Here is a 14,045-nt window from a genome sequence, read left to right as displayed (position 1 = left end):
TTAGAAGATATTTATAATTATTGCTTTTTTTATGATTTCAGTTGATCCTGCATGCTGTGCACTACATCATCGTCCTGCCTAAAATATTGCACTGTACTTTTTCTTATTTTGCCAAACATTATATATATATATATATATATAAAATATATATAAAATAAGTTAAATAAAGAATTATGGCTGCCTACATCAATCGTACAATTTCCATGATTGGAGGAGACAGCCACTTAAGATCAACAGATATACGAATTGATAATTCTCCTCTTCAGATTTTTGTTAAAGCCAAGAAAAAGATCAATGACATATTTATGGAAATAGAAGATTATGTGCAAGACACTATAGAATTTATGAAATGTAAGTAATTAACTTTAAATTTATAATATAAAAATTAAGTTATATATAATATTAAACTTTTTTATTAAAATTATTTTTATTTATTAGCATTGCAAACTGAACGTAATATTGTTACTGTAGAAGAAGCACAAAGAATTGAAAGCTATGTTGCTAAGGTCCATGCAATTAGAGATGTACTTAAGAGGGATCACATGAAAGTTGCATTTTTTGGAAGGTATATGATTATATTAAACAATATGAAAGATAGTTAAAATATGTATTTTAAATATATTAATATATTTTTATAAATATTATAGAACTAGTAATGGAAAAAGTACAGTTATTAATGCAATGTTACGTGATAAAATCTTACCAAGTGGCATAGGACATACTACAAATTGTTTCTTACAAGTTGAAGGTTCAGATAATGGTGAATCTTATTTAATCACAGAAGGATCTACTGAAAAACAACCTGTTCAATCAGTTGGTCAATTAGGCCATGCTCTCTGTAAAGAAAAGTTATGTGAAAGTCATTTAGTAAGAATATTTTGGCCAAAAGAAAAATGTTTATTATTAAGAGATGATGTAGTATTTGTTGATAGCCCTGGAGTAGATGTAACACCAAATCTGGATGAATGGATTGATAAACATTGTTTGGATGCAGATGTTTTTGTCTTAGTGGCTAATGCAGAATCTACTTTAATGGTGACTGTAAGTAATTGAAATATTCATTTTTATGATATTTTATATTTTTAAATTGAATGTATTTATAATTATAGGAAAAAAACTTCTTCCATAAAGTGTCTACAAAATTATCTAAACCAAATATTTTCATCTTAAATAATAGATGGGATGCATCTGCTTCAGAACCAGAATTTTTTGAACAGGTACATATTTTTAATTATTATATAGATAATATTATATAAATATAATTTTAATAATAAGATAAAATATAAATAATCAAAAAGATATATTTAAATATTTGTTATCAAAATAAATTCGTATAATTCTGAATAGAGAAATTCTGAATTTTTTTTATTAAAGCTGGTACTACATATTAAGATTATTGTCTCTAATTGTCTGTGATTATATAATTTATTTAATATTAGTATTTAAAAATATATATATATATAATGTATGTATATATGAAGCAGAAATTCATTAATAATAAATAGCATTATGCAGTGGCAGCTTTATTTTAATTTACATAATATCCGCTTTATCTCTTAGCTGGTCAAAGAGCAAAAAGAAGTAAGTTATTCTATTTTTTAAATCTTATTATCTATAAAATTTATATTTGTTTAATGCAAGATTATTTCAATGTATAAATAAAATTAATGATGCACTATGTAATGTAAATGATATGCATTAATTTCATAGCATGAAAAATATTTATTAAAATTAAATTAATTGATTTTTTTAATATAATTTTTTCTTTCTAATGATGCAAATTCTATGCTTATAATATTTTTAATAGAAATTTCAATACACGCTTCTTGCTTTTTACAATTACAATATTTTACAATTTATTATGTAACTTGTGTTTATTTACAATTTACTTTTGTGTAGGTAAGGGCACAACATCAAGAACGGGCCGTCGATTTCTTGTCGAAAGAATTAAAAGTTTATACTCCTAAAGATGCCGAAGAAAGAGTTTTTTTTATATCGGCAAAAGAAACTCTTCAAGCTCGTATGCAAGAACAACGTGGCCAACCTGCTCATAGTAAGATTCAATTCTTTATTTATAAATAATTATAATTTGAACTATTTATTTTTACTATATAATACAAATTATTTTGTAGATGGTGCACTAGCAGAAGGATTTCAAAATCGTTATTTCGAATTTCAAGATTTTGAACGAAAATTTGAAGAATGTATTTCAAAATCTGCTGTAAAAACGAAATTTGAACAGCATTCTCAACGTGGAAAACATATCGCTACGTAAATAGTTTAATATTTATTTAATAATGTTTAAATATTGCTTTTTAATATATAAAATAAAATAAAATATATAAAATAATTCTTTTTAGAGAAATACGACAAACTCTCGATGAAATATTAGAAAGAGCACAAAAAATGAAAAATGAACAATTACATATTAAAAAAAATGTTCATGATAAATTAAATTATACGGAACAACAATTAATGTTATTGACTCAAGAAATGAAGGACAAAATTCATCATATAGTAGAAGATGTCGAACAAAGAGTATCTAAAGCTCTTAGTGAAGAAATTCGTAGATTAGCAGTACTTGTTGATGAATTCAGTGTTCCATTTCATACTGATCCAGTAGTCTTAAATGTATATAAACGAGAACTTCATACTCATGTAGAAAATGGTTTAGGTATTATTATTTTTAAATTTATTTATTCATTATATTTTTATTCAATGAAAAATTTAATTTTATAAATCTATAGGTTCCAATTTAAGAGCAAGACTCAGCACTGCATTGGCATTGAATATTGAAACTTCTCAAAGAGAAATGACAGAACGAATGGCAAGTTTATTGCCAGATAATAAAAGACAAATGTCATTAAACATTTTACCAAGACGAGAACCATTTGAAATTTTGTACAGATTAAATTGTGACAATTTATGCGCAGATTTCCACGAAGATTTAGAGTTTCGATTCTCTTGGGGAATTACAGCCATAATTAATAGATTTGCGGGAAGACAAGGAAAAAAGTTACCAATTGCTAATTATTCACAAGAAGTAAGATTATTTATATAATAACTTATTTATATAATAATTTATATTATAAAATATTTTTATAATAATAAAATAATTAATATATATTCAATTAATATATTTTATTTCAAGATGCCACCTGCAATTATGTCTCCTGCAGAAAGTATTGATTCTATAAAATTTATGACAAATACTTCAAACTATCATCAATCAAGATCAGATGATTGGTCATTAGCTACTAAAATTGCAATAGCATCTATAACATCTCAGGGTACTATGGGAGGACTTATAGTCGCTGGATTTGTAAGTATATTACATAAGTTTAAATAATTATATTATGAAATAGAATAATTTTATTTTTCTCAAAATTATTTTTTTTAAGATGTTGAAAACAATTGGTTGGAGACTTGTTGCTGTAACCGGTGCTATATATGGTGCTTTATATCTTTACGAACGATTAACATGGACTAATAAAGCAAAAGAACGTGAATTTAAACGTCAATATGTATCACATGCTACGAAAAAATTGAAACTAATAGTAGATCTCACGTCTGCAAATTGCAGTCATCAAGTACAACAGTGAGTTTTAATTTTATTTTAAGTTACATAAATATGACTTTTTTTCTTTCTTTGTTTTTAAAAAATCAATTTTATATAATGTATTTTAATTTTATATAATTTTACATAATGTTATATATATATGTAATTTCAGAGAATTGTCAAGCACTTTTGCACGTTTGTGTCATTTAGTAGACGAAGCAACATCTGAAATGGATACTGAATTAAAAAATATTGCAAGTACAATACGAATATTGGAAGAAGCAACTAGTAGTGCTAAAGTTTTACGAAATAAGGCTAATTATTTAACAAACGAACTCGATTTGTTCGACGCAGCATATTTGAAGTCTTTAAATTAAACATTGAATTACATTTTTAAAAATAATACAAATAATTAAATATCGATATTAAGAACATCATTGTTTCAGAAAATATACTTACGTATGCTGTGATTATTAATACGATTTATGGTGTTGTCAATATTCTAAGAAACATGCATACTTGGATGTGTTTTTTGAAACAATTTCTATGCAGAGCTGGAAAAGAGACATTTGCAGATCTGATTGGTTATTTCTGAGTAGATTTATTATAACTGTAAAAGTAGGAATACTAATAGTGTTATACACTTTTAAATAAGATTATGTAACATTATGTGATGGTGACCATTCATTAGCCTTTTTTTCAGTTCTGCTTAGTATTTATATATACAAAAGGAATGTTTTTACAAAAAAACTCTAGTCTTAAATACAGGCAATCTTTTCATTTTTTCTAAATTTATCATCTTAAATTTTTATCGAATTTTTTATAATTTAAAATAGAATAGAAAAAAATGATTTCATTCTAATAAGACGAGCACAAAAGTATATTCTTAATATTCAATAGATCTTTGATGAATTTCTGAATTTTTTTTTCTGAATGATTTATTGTCAAATTAATCATGTTAAAAAAACTATTTTTTGCGAACAAAAAGCCAGTATTTTAAAAAAATCATTAAAATATAAATGATTTATATTCAAATCTATTACAGAAATAATTGAATCTTATTTATATAGAAATGAAATAATGGAATTATTAGATTTATTAGATTATATTTATAAAGAGCTTATGTTATATATAAATAAAAGATTGTTGAATAAGGATTATATTTGTATTTCTCGATTTTTTCACGCATTATATTAATATGATTTTAAGGTAAGATTATGTAAGAGTAAGATCATTGAGAGAAAACGAAATGCATGATCGACATAAATATAACCTCGTAAAACATATATGAACTTCTAAAATGATTCGAATATATAATTATATCAAATTAAAATATAGTAATAATATATTCCGATTGTTTAGCGTTGTAAGTTTTTTATTCAATGTGACATTTAAATTATTATATATCTTATTCTCATTCGTTATTTTTATTTTATTTAGAAGATATCTTCTAACCTAAAAAGTCCTGCACAAATTGATTTAATTGGACCGCCCGATCCAGTTTCAAATTTAAGACCTATTATTTTTGCAAAATCTGAAAATGAAAGTAAATTAGAAAAGAAATTTAGAGAAGCCAGGGAAGATACGCAAATTTGGAATCAAAATTTTTGGCGGGAACACAATAACAATTTCATTGAAGTATAACATTATTTTATATAATTAATATGAAATGTTAATTGAAAATATTTCAAATTTTATTTATTAATTATGTCATAGGAACGCAGACAATTTCAAGAAACTCTTAAAGCTCAAGGAAAAACATCGATTACGGCAGATGATATGTCAATATTTTATAAAGAATTTTTAGATAAAAATTGGCGTATGCATTTAAATTATAATATTGCTTGGTATAAGAGAAATATCAAATTATTGTTCCTTGAGATTAGAGTAAGAATATCTAAATTAAAATTTAGATAATTAACAATGTTGATTCAACATCGTATATTGTACATATTTACAATGTAAGTCCATATTTATCCTTTATATGTAAGTTGTCAAAAATAGAATATATATATTATGAAATACATAAATACTATCAAGTATTTATTTATATATAATTATATTGAATATTTTAAAAACTTTCAACATAATTACAACTAAATTTAATTGTGTGTATACTACATTAACTATTTATTTTTAAATAATTTTCATATTATTGTGACACATTTGATTTCTTAAACATCCTATTTCATGTTGTTTTCTTTCAATAATCAATTGCATATATTTGTGCTGTTTTCTTTCACAAATAAGCTTTTTTTGATATTCTTTTATATTTTGATGTAACTTTTGATAAGCACATTTTGCAATAGCAATTGCTTTCTGTTTTTCATTTTTCAAATAATCTATTTCTGCTGTAAGTTTTTTACATTGTTCACATTGTGATAAAATGCTTAATTTACTATCATTCTGATCTAATGTTATTTGCAAAGATTCATTCTTTTGTTTTTCTTTATGTAATTCATCTTTAAGTTCATTAAATTCAGAAGCAACTTGTTGAACTATCTCTTCACTATCATGTAATAACTAAATGCAATAAATATTTTTTTAATATAATATTAGTATTTTAACTATTTTAACTAAACTATATAATTAAATTTATTAAATTAATTTTTGTCATAAATATATTACCTTTTTCTGTTTTGATATTGTTTTATTTTGATCATCTATCATTTTTTCTTTTATTCTCAATTCAGACAAATGATTTTCTTTGTTAGTTTCTAATTCCTGTTTTAAACAATCACAAGTCTGTCTTTCTTCACATAAACAATGTTGCAAATGTTTTATTTTGTCTTCCATTTCTTTAAAAGTAGAATTATTTGAATGCAATACTGTTTTTATCTCTGATAACTCAATATCCTATTAATATAAATTAAATCAGTATAAAATCATAATTTAATTTTTTATATTTGATTTTTTCTTTATATTTACTTTTTGAGATAATTTTTTATCTTTCTCATGTATGTTATTTTGTTGTTCATTACATATACCAGTTACTTTACATATTCTTCTTTTCTGTATATTTATTATATTTGTGAGTTCTAAAATCATATTTATGAATTCTGCTCTCTCTTTATTTAAAGCATTTTCCTTTTCTTTAACTGCATATTTCATCTTGTTCACTTCTTTTTCAACCTCCTCACACCTTGTATGATTGAAGCATGCATTTAGTATCTAAAGTGATTCTTAGATTATATTTTAAAGAAATAAGAATTTATATTTAAAATTATATTAAATATTCTAAAATTACTTTTTAGATTCATCTTCTGAGAAAGATTTCAATTTGTTCATTAAAATATCCCGTTCTTGCAATAAATCATTATTTTTATGTGTAATTTCAACAATCTGTTGCTGTAAAAAAATAATTATTTTATAATTAATAAATAACTTCATTTCATATATATAAATATATATTATATATTTTTTAATATTTTTTATATTGTTATTTTAAAAGAAAAATTAATTAAATATTAAAGCTATAGTTTAAAAAATAATTTTTTTTTAAAAGTATAGAATATAGAAAAGAGTAAAGAGTGAGAAAAAGATAAAAATAAAATAAAAAAAAACAAAAGGATAAAATTGACAATCAACGCCATCTTTTTGTCATTTTTTAAATATTTTTAAAAATATATTATTTGACACTTTATCTTATCTTGTTTTTGAAGAAACGATGTTAATTATCTTATTTTTCATTTTTATCCTTCTTTTACTATTATATATATTTTTTTGTCTTTTTTTTAAGTGTTTTATTTGCAGCACTCTAAAAATGATGTTGATTTTAATATTTTTACAATTTCTGTTCTTCTTTCATTATTTATTCTCTTTGTTTATATTTATTTTTGATAAAAGATATAAGATATCAAAATATATTTTGATCATTTCTCTTTCAAAATTTCATCTTTAATGTAAAAAATATAAATATTTTATTGTACAATATATCTCAACGACGATGATTTCGTAAAATATATATACTAATATATGATTCGAGGCATAGTGGTAAAATTTTAATTAAAATATTGCCAATACAATGAAAAAATTAAAAAAAAAAATATATAATTTTAAAGCATTATATTGAAAAATAATGTTATCAAAAATTTATTTTTTTTTATCAAATTTTTTTTTGCTATCAAAAAATTTTGATATTTGATAAATCTGAATAAAAAGTATGCGAATTTTTATTTATAAATAAAAATTTTTAAAAAAAGTACATAATAATTATATATATATATTTATAATCAAAATATATTAAGAACAAATTTTTTAATTTTTAATACATGTGTCTCATATTTTATATTTATATTTTAATATAAATATATTTATATCTATATTTTAAATATATAAGTACGATCTGTAGTACATACTTGTAATTTTGTGATTTCATTTAATAATTCAGTTTTATCTTCTTTATTTGTATCTATTTGAATTTTTGATTGCTTCACTAAATCCATTGCAATTTTTCGTTGTTCTTCAGCTGTTTGTAATGCATCTTTTAAGCAAGCTGCTCTTTGTTCGCTATCCTCTTTTAAACAATTTATATTGCAAGTTAGAGATTTTAATTTTTTTTCAAGTTCTTCAGTCTGTTTTTTTTCACTTAAGAGATCCTACAAATTACATTTATATAAATTTAAATACAAACAAAAAATAATTATTATAAATAAAACCTTTTGAATTTTCTCAAAAATTTTTTTGTCTTTTGCACAAACATCTACAATATTATTAATTTCTCCTAACTCTTTTATAAAATTTTCATTTATTTCTTCCTGTTCTATTATTTTATTTTCAGTTTGTATGTTTGTGTTTAAAGTTATAAAATTATTATCTTTTGTAGGAATAGTTTGTTCGCCTTTTTCTTCAAATGTATCAATTATTTGATCTTGTACTTTATAAAACTGTGGAGTTATTTGATCAGATTTGTTTTCTTTCTCTAATTCAATTAACTCATTAACTTTCTCTAGCTCAATCAACTTAGGTTTCTGTAACTCAATCAACTTAGGTTTCTCTAATTCAATCAAGTTAGGTTTTTCTAATTCTTTCAATTCTTTAGTATTTTTTATTTTATCATTTTTAACTTCATCTTTAAAATCTAATAAATAATTTCATATTAATTAATATTAATAATATTCCATAAGTTTTTTTTAGATCAATGACATTAATATACCTTCAATTGATGAAGTATTTTTATAAGAATGTAACTTTCTGCGTGTTTTACATTTTTCTGGAGTGCATACTATCCTTTTTTTACGAGTGTCATATGTACATTCATCAGCACAATTGGGCATGTTTAATTTCTCTTTCAAATATAAAATTTTTTGAGCACAATAACAACATTTGCCAAAATAATTGGGTATAACACACTACACACATATATAATTTTTTTTATAATTATTATATTTCTTATAATTATTATTTATTTTTATAACAATTATTATTTACTTTTTTACATGTTGTATAAGGATACACATTATATTCTTCTTCCATTTTTTGTAGTTCAGAAATAATGATGAGCTGTCTATTGAGGGTATCAAGTCGCGTTGAAATATTGTGCATCCCAAATTTTAATTAATATTTTAGAATTAATTGTCATAATAATTTATTTCTTTTATGTAGATTCTAAATTACTGACATTTAAATAAATGATATAGTATATGATAGATATGAAATTGTTGAGCATCCATTTTGCATAGATTGTCTTCTTTTTTATTTATGTAATCTCTCAATTTATTATTGATGTACATTTACAAAATTTATTTTGAGCTGATATTACAACACTCTTTCGAGTAACAACGAATTAGACAAAAGTAACGCACACAATGCAAAATAATGGTAGTAGACAATCATCTACTAACAAAAAAAGTAGATATTCTTAAGTACTATTATTTGTGCAATGTATTGTCGTTACTTAAACTTATTTAAGCAAAAAAGATCGCATTATATATCGTGGAATATCTTGTTTCTCTGGGGATTTGGATTATGGATAGCTCTGTGTACAAGTAATATGTATAATTCAATTATAATAGAACAAGGTAAATGTTTGTTAAAATAAATTTATTATTGATAAATAAAATAATGATTTTAATTTAACGTTAATTTATTTGTAAAATTCAGATCTTGGAATTACATATAATACTTCAATAAAAGCAAAGAATATAGAAGATATCGTAAATATTACAAAAACAAATTATAATTTTTGTAACATGATATTAATATTAAAAATTATGCTTCAATATATTTATATCTTTGTATCTATATCTTTTATATTATTTTTCATATATTCACATGGTTATTTAAAAAAAGTGATAAATAAATGGAAAAATATGTAAGTAAAATTTTCTTAATATAAAATATGAATAATAATGAATAACAATATAATAAAATATTATTAATTACATTTTTAACTTAAATTGATTTTTACAGGATGTGCAGCAGTTCAATTATTCCTTATTTTGAAACTTTCTTAAAAAATCGTAAAAAAAATGTTTTTAATAAAAATGATTCTGCTATGTTAGAATTTAGAAGAAAATTTATGACAAATTCTGAAATCAATCACAATACATTCTATTTTCAAACAAATTTAAGTTATGATGGTGAAGAAGATAAATTGAACTTGGAAAAAAATAAAAATATATTGGATAAAGATATAAATATTGTTCAAAATGAAATTATTTTTAATACTTATACATTATTGCTTTTCAACAATTGTGAACTTAATCAATACTTCAATAATCAACAATTAAAAAGTTATTTATCAATGAAGCATTTCATATGTCAAGATTCACAGTTTATAAAAAATAATTTGAAAAATTCAAATAATTATAAAAGAAATGATAATTCTTTATCAAAAAAAGTTATACAAAGAGGCATTGTTAGCTCTTCGCCAGAATTTCAAAATTTTTTAGCAAATTTAAAGAAATCTCAATTTTTTTATCCATGCCTATTAGAAGTATCTACAAGTTACATGATCCATATAAAATCAATACATAAATAATTATTTTACGTGCCTCATTTTAAATAAAATATTTTTATTTGTATTTGAACGTTTTTATTTTTAAACTTTTAAAATTTTAATATATTATAAAAATACACTCTTTATTGTAATTTAATTTTATATTTTTTTTAGCACAGTATAACACTTATATATTTCCAAATAGTGAACGAATTATTTATTTAGAGTTTTAATATATATAGTATAATTAATATTTTTAAAAATTGTTTTGTATAAAAAGTGTATAAAAATACACAATATTTCGAAAATTATCTTCTTTATTATATAAAATTTAAGAATTAAAATTAAAAGGATTGAACTTAATTAAAAAGAAAAAAAAAACAGAATATATGTATGTAACATTATTATAAGATTATATTTTATATGAAATTATTTACAGTTTTTTGGTATAATTTTAAAAAAAAGAATGAGATGATACAAAGGCTAACCTTCGAATATTTAAAATAGTTTAAATATAGCTGAAAGCTATCATTTTGTTATTTTTAATTACAAAAAATATTATGTCCTGAGAAATTTTATGTAGTATTTTGTAAAACTGTTCGCGTTCTTTTTGCGTTACCTGTTTTACAACTGTTTACATTGCTAGCAAATCTTAATGAATTCAATGTTTCATTATAACATTCGTCTAAAGGAGATATATTCAATAGCATTAAAGTTTTTGAATTACCACCTAAAGATGGCATTAATAAATGAGTGAGTTTGGAATTTCTGTATGGAATGTGTTCCTGCTTTTTCAAGAGAGCAAGAATAACATTGCCCAAATTTGCCAGTGATTTATTTATATTTTTCGTTTCTGCTAATCGTACTGATTCTTCACCTTTTAATCTTTCAGATCCTGCTAAATCAACCAAATTCAGGTTTCCTATTGAAACCTCTTCTTTTGTCTTATGCATTCCAATTAGTTTTATTCTTGCTACTGAATGCGATCTTGATGATCTAAAATATTAAATTTTACAATTATAAATCTATTTTTTTTATTTATAAGGCATAAAAAAATGTAAATATACCGTTCATTCGACTGAGTAGCTGCAACTGCTCTATTACGTTGTGCTGTTAAAAGACATTCATGTAATTCTTCAGGACTGTGAATTTCCTCTATTTTAAGATTGCTGACATACAAATCATGTCCCTTACTATCGGCCATTCTAATTTCATGTATTTTCGATTGAGAATCAAGTAAATCAACAATATGTTCATTATAAATTTCAAGAAAACTAGCTTCTATTCGATATTCCCAACCAAGTAACTGAAATTCTTTCATTTCTTCAAATATATGTCGTACCTGAATTAATAAAAAAAAAATTTTTTTTGCAAATAAATATATATTATATATATATGTATATAAACAAAAAATATATACCGTTCTAGGAATCATGCCTTCTTTTTCAATGCCTGGTAAACCTTCCATTGTGTATGTTTTACCAGAACCAGTCTGACCATATGCAAATACACAAACATTATACCCTTCTAGGGCAGATTGAACTAATAAAGCTAATTCTTCAAAAATATCTTTTTGACTAGCTGTCGAAGGGAAAACTTTATCAAAAGTAAATTCTTGTCGGGTTCCTCTTAATTTTCCACTACAACTAATTGCATCAGATCCATCAAATTTTCCTACTTCAATAGTGCATTCATCTATAAAGTTCATAATACACATCCTATGGATAACATAGATATTTATTACAAAATGTGTTGTATTTAAAAATTAAATATTTGATTATGTATATAATACATACGGTTTTCCAAATTCATTTGGAGTCCTAGGACGGACTCTACAAAATACTCTTATATTTCCTTTCATTTCTTGTATTGCATTATGCAAAATTCTACGATCTTTGTCCATTGTATGAACCAAGGATTGCAAATCATTTTTATCTGTAATCAATTTTTCATTAACTTTTTTTTCAGTTTCCAAGTTTGTTTCTAAATCTTTTATTAAAAATTCATGTTTTAAAAGTAATGTTTCTTGAGAAATACATTTCTCTTTAAATTCTTCCAACATTTTTGAAACATTTTTAAATGATTCTTCTGTATCTTTCAAACATTTTTTTAAATTTTCTTTTTCTTCTTGCATTTTATTTATTTCTATTTTTAATTCATTAAGTTCATTATTTAATGTCTTATTCAAATTTTCATATTCTTCTGCTTTTATTTTACATGCATTTTCATTTGTCTTTAATGTATTCAATTGTTCTTGAATTTCATTATATTTTAATAAAGTTTCTTTATATTTCTGTCGTACACTAGACAGTTCGTCACTAGTATGAGCCAATCGACCCTTTAAGTCCCACTTTGAAGGCTTAGTTGTAGTATTATTTTGTACTTTTTTATTTGTTGTATCTTGACTAGATTTGCTAATAGTATTACTTGTTAATGTAGTGCCAGTTCGTTGCACAACTTTTGGCTTAATAGGAGGTTTAGTAAAAGGTTTTTTAGTTTCTCCATGTACGATGGGAGCATTAGCTGGTCTTTTCATAGCTCTAGTAGTAATAGAAGACATAGTTTTTGATCTACTTAAAATTTGTTTTGTTGGAGGTTTATTTTCATTTCTACATTTTGCAGTGATATTTATTGTACTTTTAGTTTTTTTTAAATTATCAGAAACATGATTAGAACTTGCATCAGGCAAATCATTTTGGTATTTTGACATTTTTTGATTATTTGTTTTTATATTTTCTGTACTTACTATTTTTGATAAATTAAATTTTGGCTTTGGTAAACGTGACTCCATCTATGTAGAATTATTAAAGATAAAAATTAATATAATAATATATATAATAGTAATAGAAATATATAGCATGCATTTAAAAAATTTAACTAAACCTATATATATATATATATATAAACATATAAAATCACAATGTATAATGCATTACTTAATTATTATCAAATTTATTCCTCTTCATGCATCTTTAAATCAACCATTTCATAAATCTAAATTGATTAAAAAATCATTTTTAATAATGAATTATTTACTTATCTATAACTAAAATACATTGTTCGTGATCAGAAATTTATATACGAACGATATAATTATCTAAAACAAACCTCGTATACCAAAATAATACAATCAAGTCCCTCGTAGTCACACGTTTATAAATTATTCATTTATTAAATTACCCAATAATTTTAAAACAAATTGTTTATTCAATACACAAATGCATATTTTCTGTTATATTCGTGTCACAAATTCAAATTAAATATAATTTTCAGGAAAGCTTAAAATATCCACATAGAATGCTTTGTACAACATTCAAAGAGCGGTTAAATAATATCCGCTGTAGTATTTGAACTTGAATTTGCTTGAAAATAGCCAATCAGAAAATTACTAATATGAGAACCAATCATTTGATACTATATAAAAGATACAACCAATGACAATACTTAAGATTAATAATTATGAAACATTTTATTTTTATTAATTTTTTTCATATTACATTCAATATTGAATAAAAAAAATAAGGAATTATTAGAATAAATAATTTT

General features: G+C 22.8%; 5 protein-coding genes across 12 annotated transcripts in view; 2 read left to right on the top strand and 3 right to left on the bottom strand.

Annotated features, from left to right (window-relative positions):
* Positions 1–4,180, top strand: part of LOC102675418 (transmembrane GTPase Marf) — a 5,546-nt gene extending 1,366 nt beyond the window's left edge. For 2 of the 3 annotated variants that reach the window (XM_031512302.1, XM_031512303.1), the window contains 12 exons: positions 42–351; positions 439–565; positions 648–1,041; positions 1,110–1,217; positions 1,561–1,581; positions 1,900–2,053; positions 2,133–2,271; positions 2,361–2,674; positions 2,748–3,043; positions 3,152–3,322; positions 3,402–3,598; positions 3,732–4,180. In XM_031512302.1, the coding sequence (XP_031368162.1) occupies positions 174–351; positions 439–565; positions 648–1,041; positions 1,110–1,217; positions 1,561–1,581; positions 1,900–2,053; positions 2,133–2,271; positions 2,361–2,674; positions 2,748–3,043; positions 3,152–3,322; positions 3,402–3,598; positions 3,732–3,936 (2,304 nt within the window). In that variant the 5' untranslated portion in view covers positions 42–173 and the 3' untranslated portion in view covers positions 3,937–4,180. The remainder of the gene's footprint in view (positions 1–41; positions 352–438; positions 566–647; positions 1,042–1,109; positions 1,218–1,560; positions 1,582–1,899; positions 2,054–2,132; positions 2,272–2,360; positions 2,675–2,747; positions 3,044–3,151; positions 3,323–3,401; positions 3,599–3,731) is intronic. The other variant, XM_031512304.1, reaches the window with a different exon arrangement.
* Positions 1–13,986, top strand: part of LOC102674580 (COA8 family protein CG14806, mitochondrial) — a 23,107-nt gene extending 9,121 nt beyond the window's left edge. The window contains exons 1-4 of one of the 3 annotated variants that reach the window (XM_031512311.1): positions 4,240–4,925; positions 5,000–5,197; positions 5,276–5,520; positions 13,773–13,986. In XM_031512311.1, the coding sequence (XP_031368171.1) occupies positions 4,860–4,925; positions 5,000–5,197; positions 5,276–5,476 (465 nt within the window). In that variant the 5' untranslated portion in view covers positions 4,240–4,859 and the 3' untranslated portion in view covers positions 5,477–5,520; positions 13,773–13,986. Of the gene's footprint in view, positions 1–4,239; positions 4,926–4,999; positions 5,198–5,275; positions 5,590–13,772 lie in introns of those variants that run through there. The other 2 variants (XM_031512310.1, XM_006619561.1) reach the window with 2 other exon arrangements.
* Positions 5,486–8,159, bottom strand: LOC102677939 (putative leucine-rich repeat-containing protein DDB_G0290503). The gene is made up of 5 exons (XM_031512309.1): positions 7,918–8,159; positions 6,807–6,907; positions 6,488–6,701; positions 6,188–6,415; positions 5,486–6,082 (listed from the first exon to the last, which is right to left on the bottom strand). Exons 1-5 carry the CDS (start codon positions 8,002–8,004, stop codon positions 5,696–5,698), a joined length of 1,017 nt encoding a protein of 338 aa, XP_031368169.1. The 5' UTR covers positions 8,005–8,159; the 3' UTR covers positions 5,486–5,695.
* Positions 8,461–9,202, bottom strand: LOC116186082. The gene is made up of 2 exons (XM_031512313.1): positions 8,990–9,202; positions 8,461–8,910 (listed from the first exon to the last, which is right to left on the bottom strand). Exons 1-2 carry the CDS (start codon positions 9,101–9,103, stop codon positions 8,692–8,694), a joined length of 333 nt encoding a protein of 110 aa, XP_031368173.1. The 5' UTR covers positions 9,104–9,202; the 3' UTR covers positions 8,461–8,691.
* On the bottom strand, positions 10,893–13,847 carry LOC102674839 (protein claret segregational-like). Of its 4 annotated transcripts, none has more exons than XM_006619563.2 (5): positions 13,608–13,847; positions 12,296–13,290; positions 11,920–12,217; positions 11,567–11,841; positions 10,893–11,495 (listed from the first exon to the last, which is right to left on the bottom strand). In XM_006619563.2, the coding sequence occupies exons 2-5, from the start codon at positions 13,288–13,290 to the stop codon at positions 11,075–11,077; spliced, it is 1,989 nt and encodes a 662-aa protein (XP_006619626.1). In that variant the 5' UTR covers positions 13,608–13,847; the 3' UTR covers positions 10,893–11,074. The 4 variants fall into 4 exon arrangements, with proteins under 4 accessions (XP_006619626.1, XP_006619627.1, XP_031368166.1 ...); XM_006619564.2 differs by having other exon boundaries at positions 13,617–13,847; XM_031512306.1 differs by having other exon boundaries at positions 13,680–13,844.
* Positions 13,987–14,045: the final 59 nt, after the last annotated feature.

The sequence above is a fragment of the Apis dorsata genome, unplaced genomic scaffold (assembly GCF_000469605.1).
Source record: "Apis dorsata unplaced genomic scaffold, Apis dorsata 1.3 scaffold_416, whole genome shotgun sequence".
Classification (NCBI taxonomy): Eukaryota; Metazoa; Arthropoda; class Insecta; order Hymenoptera; family Apidae; genus Apis; species Apis dorsata.
This window is presented reverse-complemented; position numbering and strand designations above follow the sequence as displayed.

Bases quoted from the DNA above. Each gene is read 5' to 3' on its own strand.
- LOC102677939 (XM_031512309.1), bottom strand. From the start codon at position 8,004: ATGGATTTAGTGAAGCAATCAAAAATTCAAATAGATACAAATAAAGAA. The intron at 6,702-6,806 runs GTAATTTTAGAA...CAATCATACAAG, and splicing joins TCAGAAGATGAATCTAAAAA to GTGTGAGGAGGTTGAAAAAG. The intron at 6,416-6,487 runs GTAAATATAAAG...TTATATTAATAG, and splicing joins ATAAAAAATTATCTCAAAAA to GATATTGAGTTATCAGAGAT.
- LOC116186082 (XM_031512313.1), bottom strand. From the start codon at position 9,103: ATGCACAATATTTCAACGCGACTTGATACCCTCAATAGACAGCTCATC. The intron at 8,911-8,989 runs GTAAATAATAAT...ATATGTGTGTAG, and splicing joins CTTATACAACATGTAAAAAA to TGTGTTATACCCAATTATTT.
- LOC102674839 (XM_006619563.2), bottom strand. From the start codon at position 13,290: ATGGAGTCACGTTTACCAAAGCCAAAATTTAATTTATCAAAAATAGTA. The intron at 11,842-11,919 runs GTATATATTTTT...TTATTAATTCAG, and splicing joins AAGGCATGATTCCTAGAACG to GTACGACATATATTTGAAGA. The intron at 11,496-11,566 runs GTATATTTACAT...TTAATATTTTAG, and splicing joins GCTACTCAGTCGAATGAACG to ATCATCAAGATCGCATTCAG.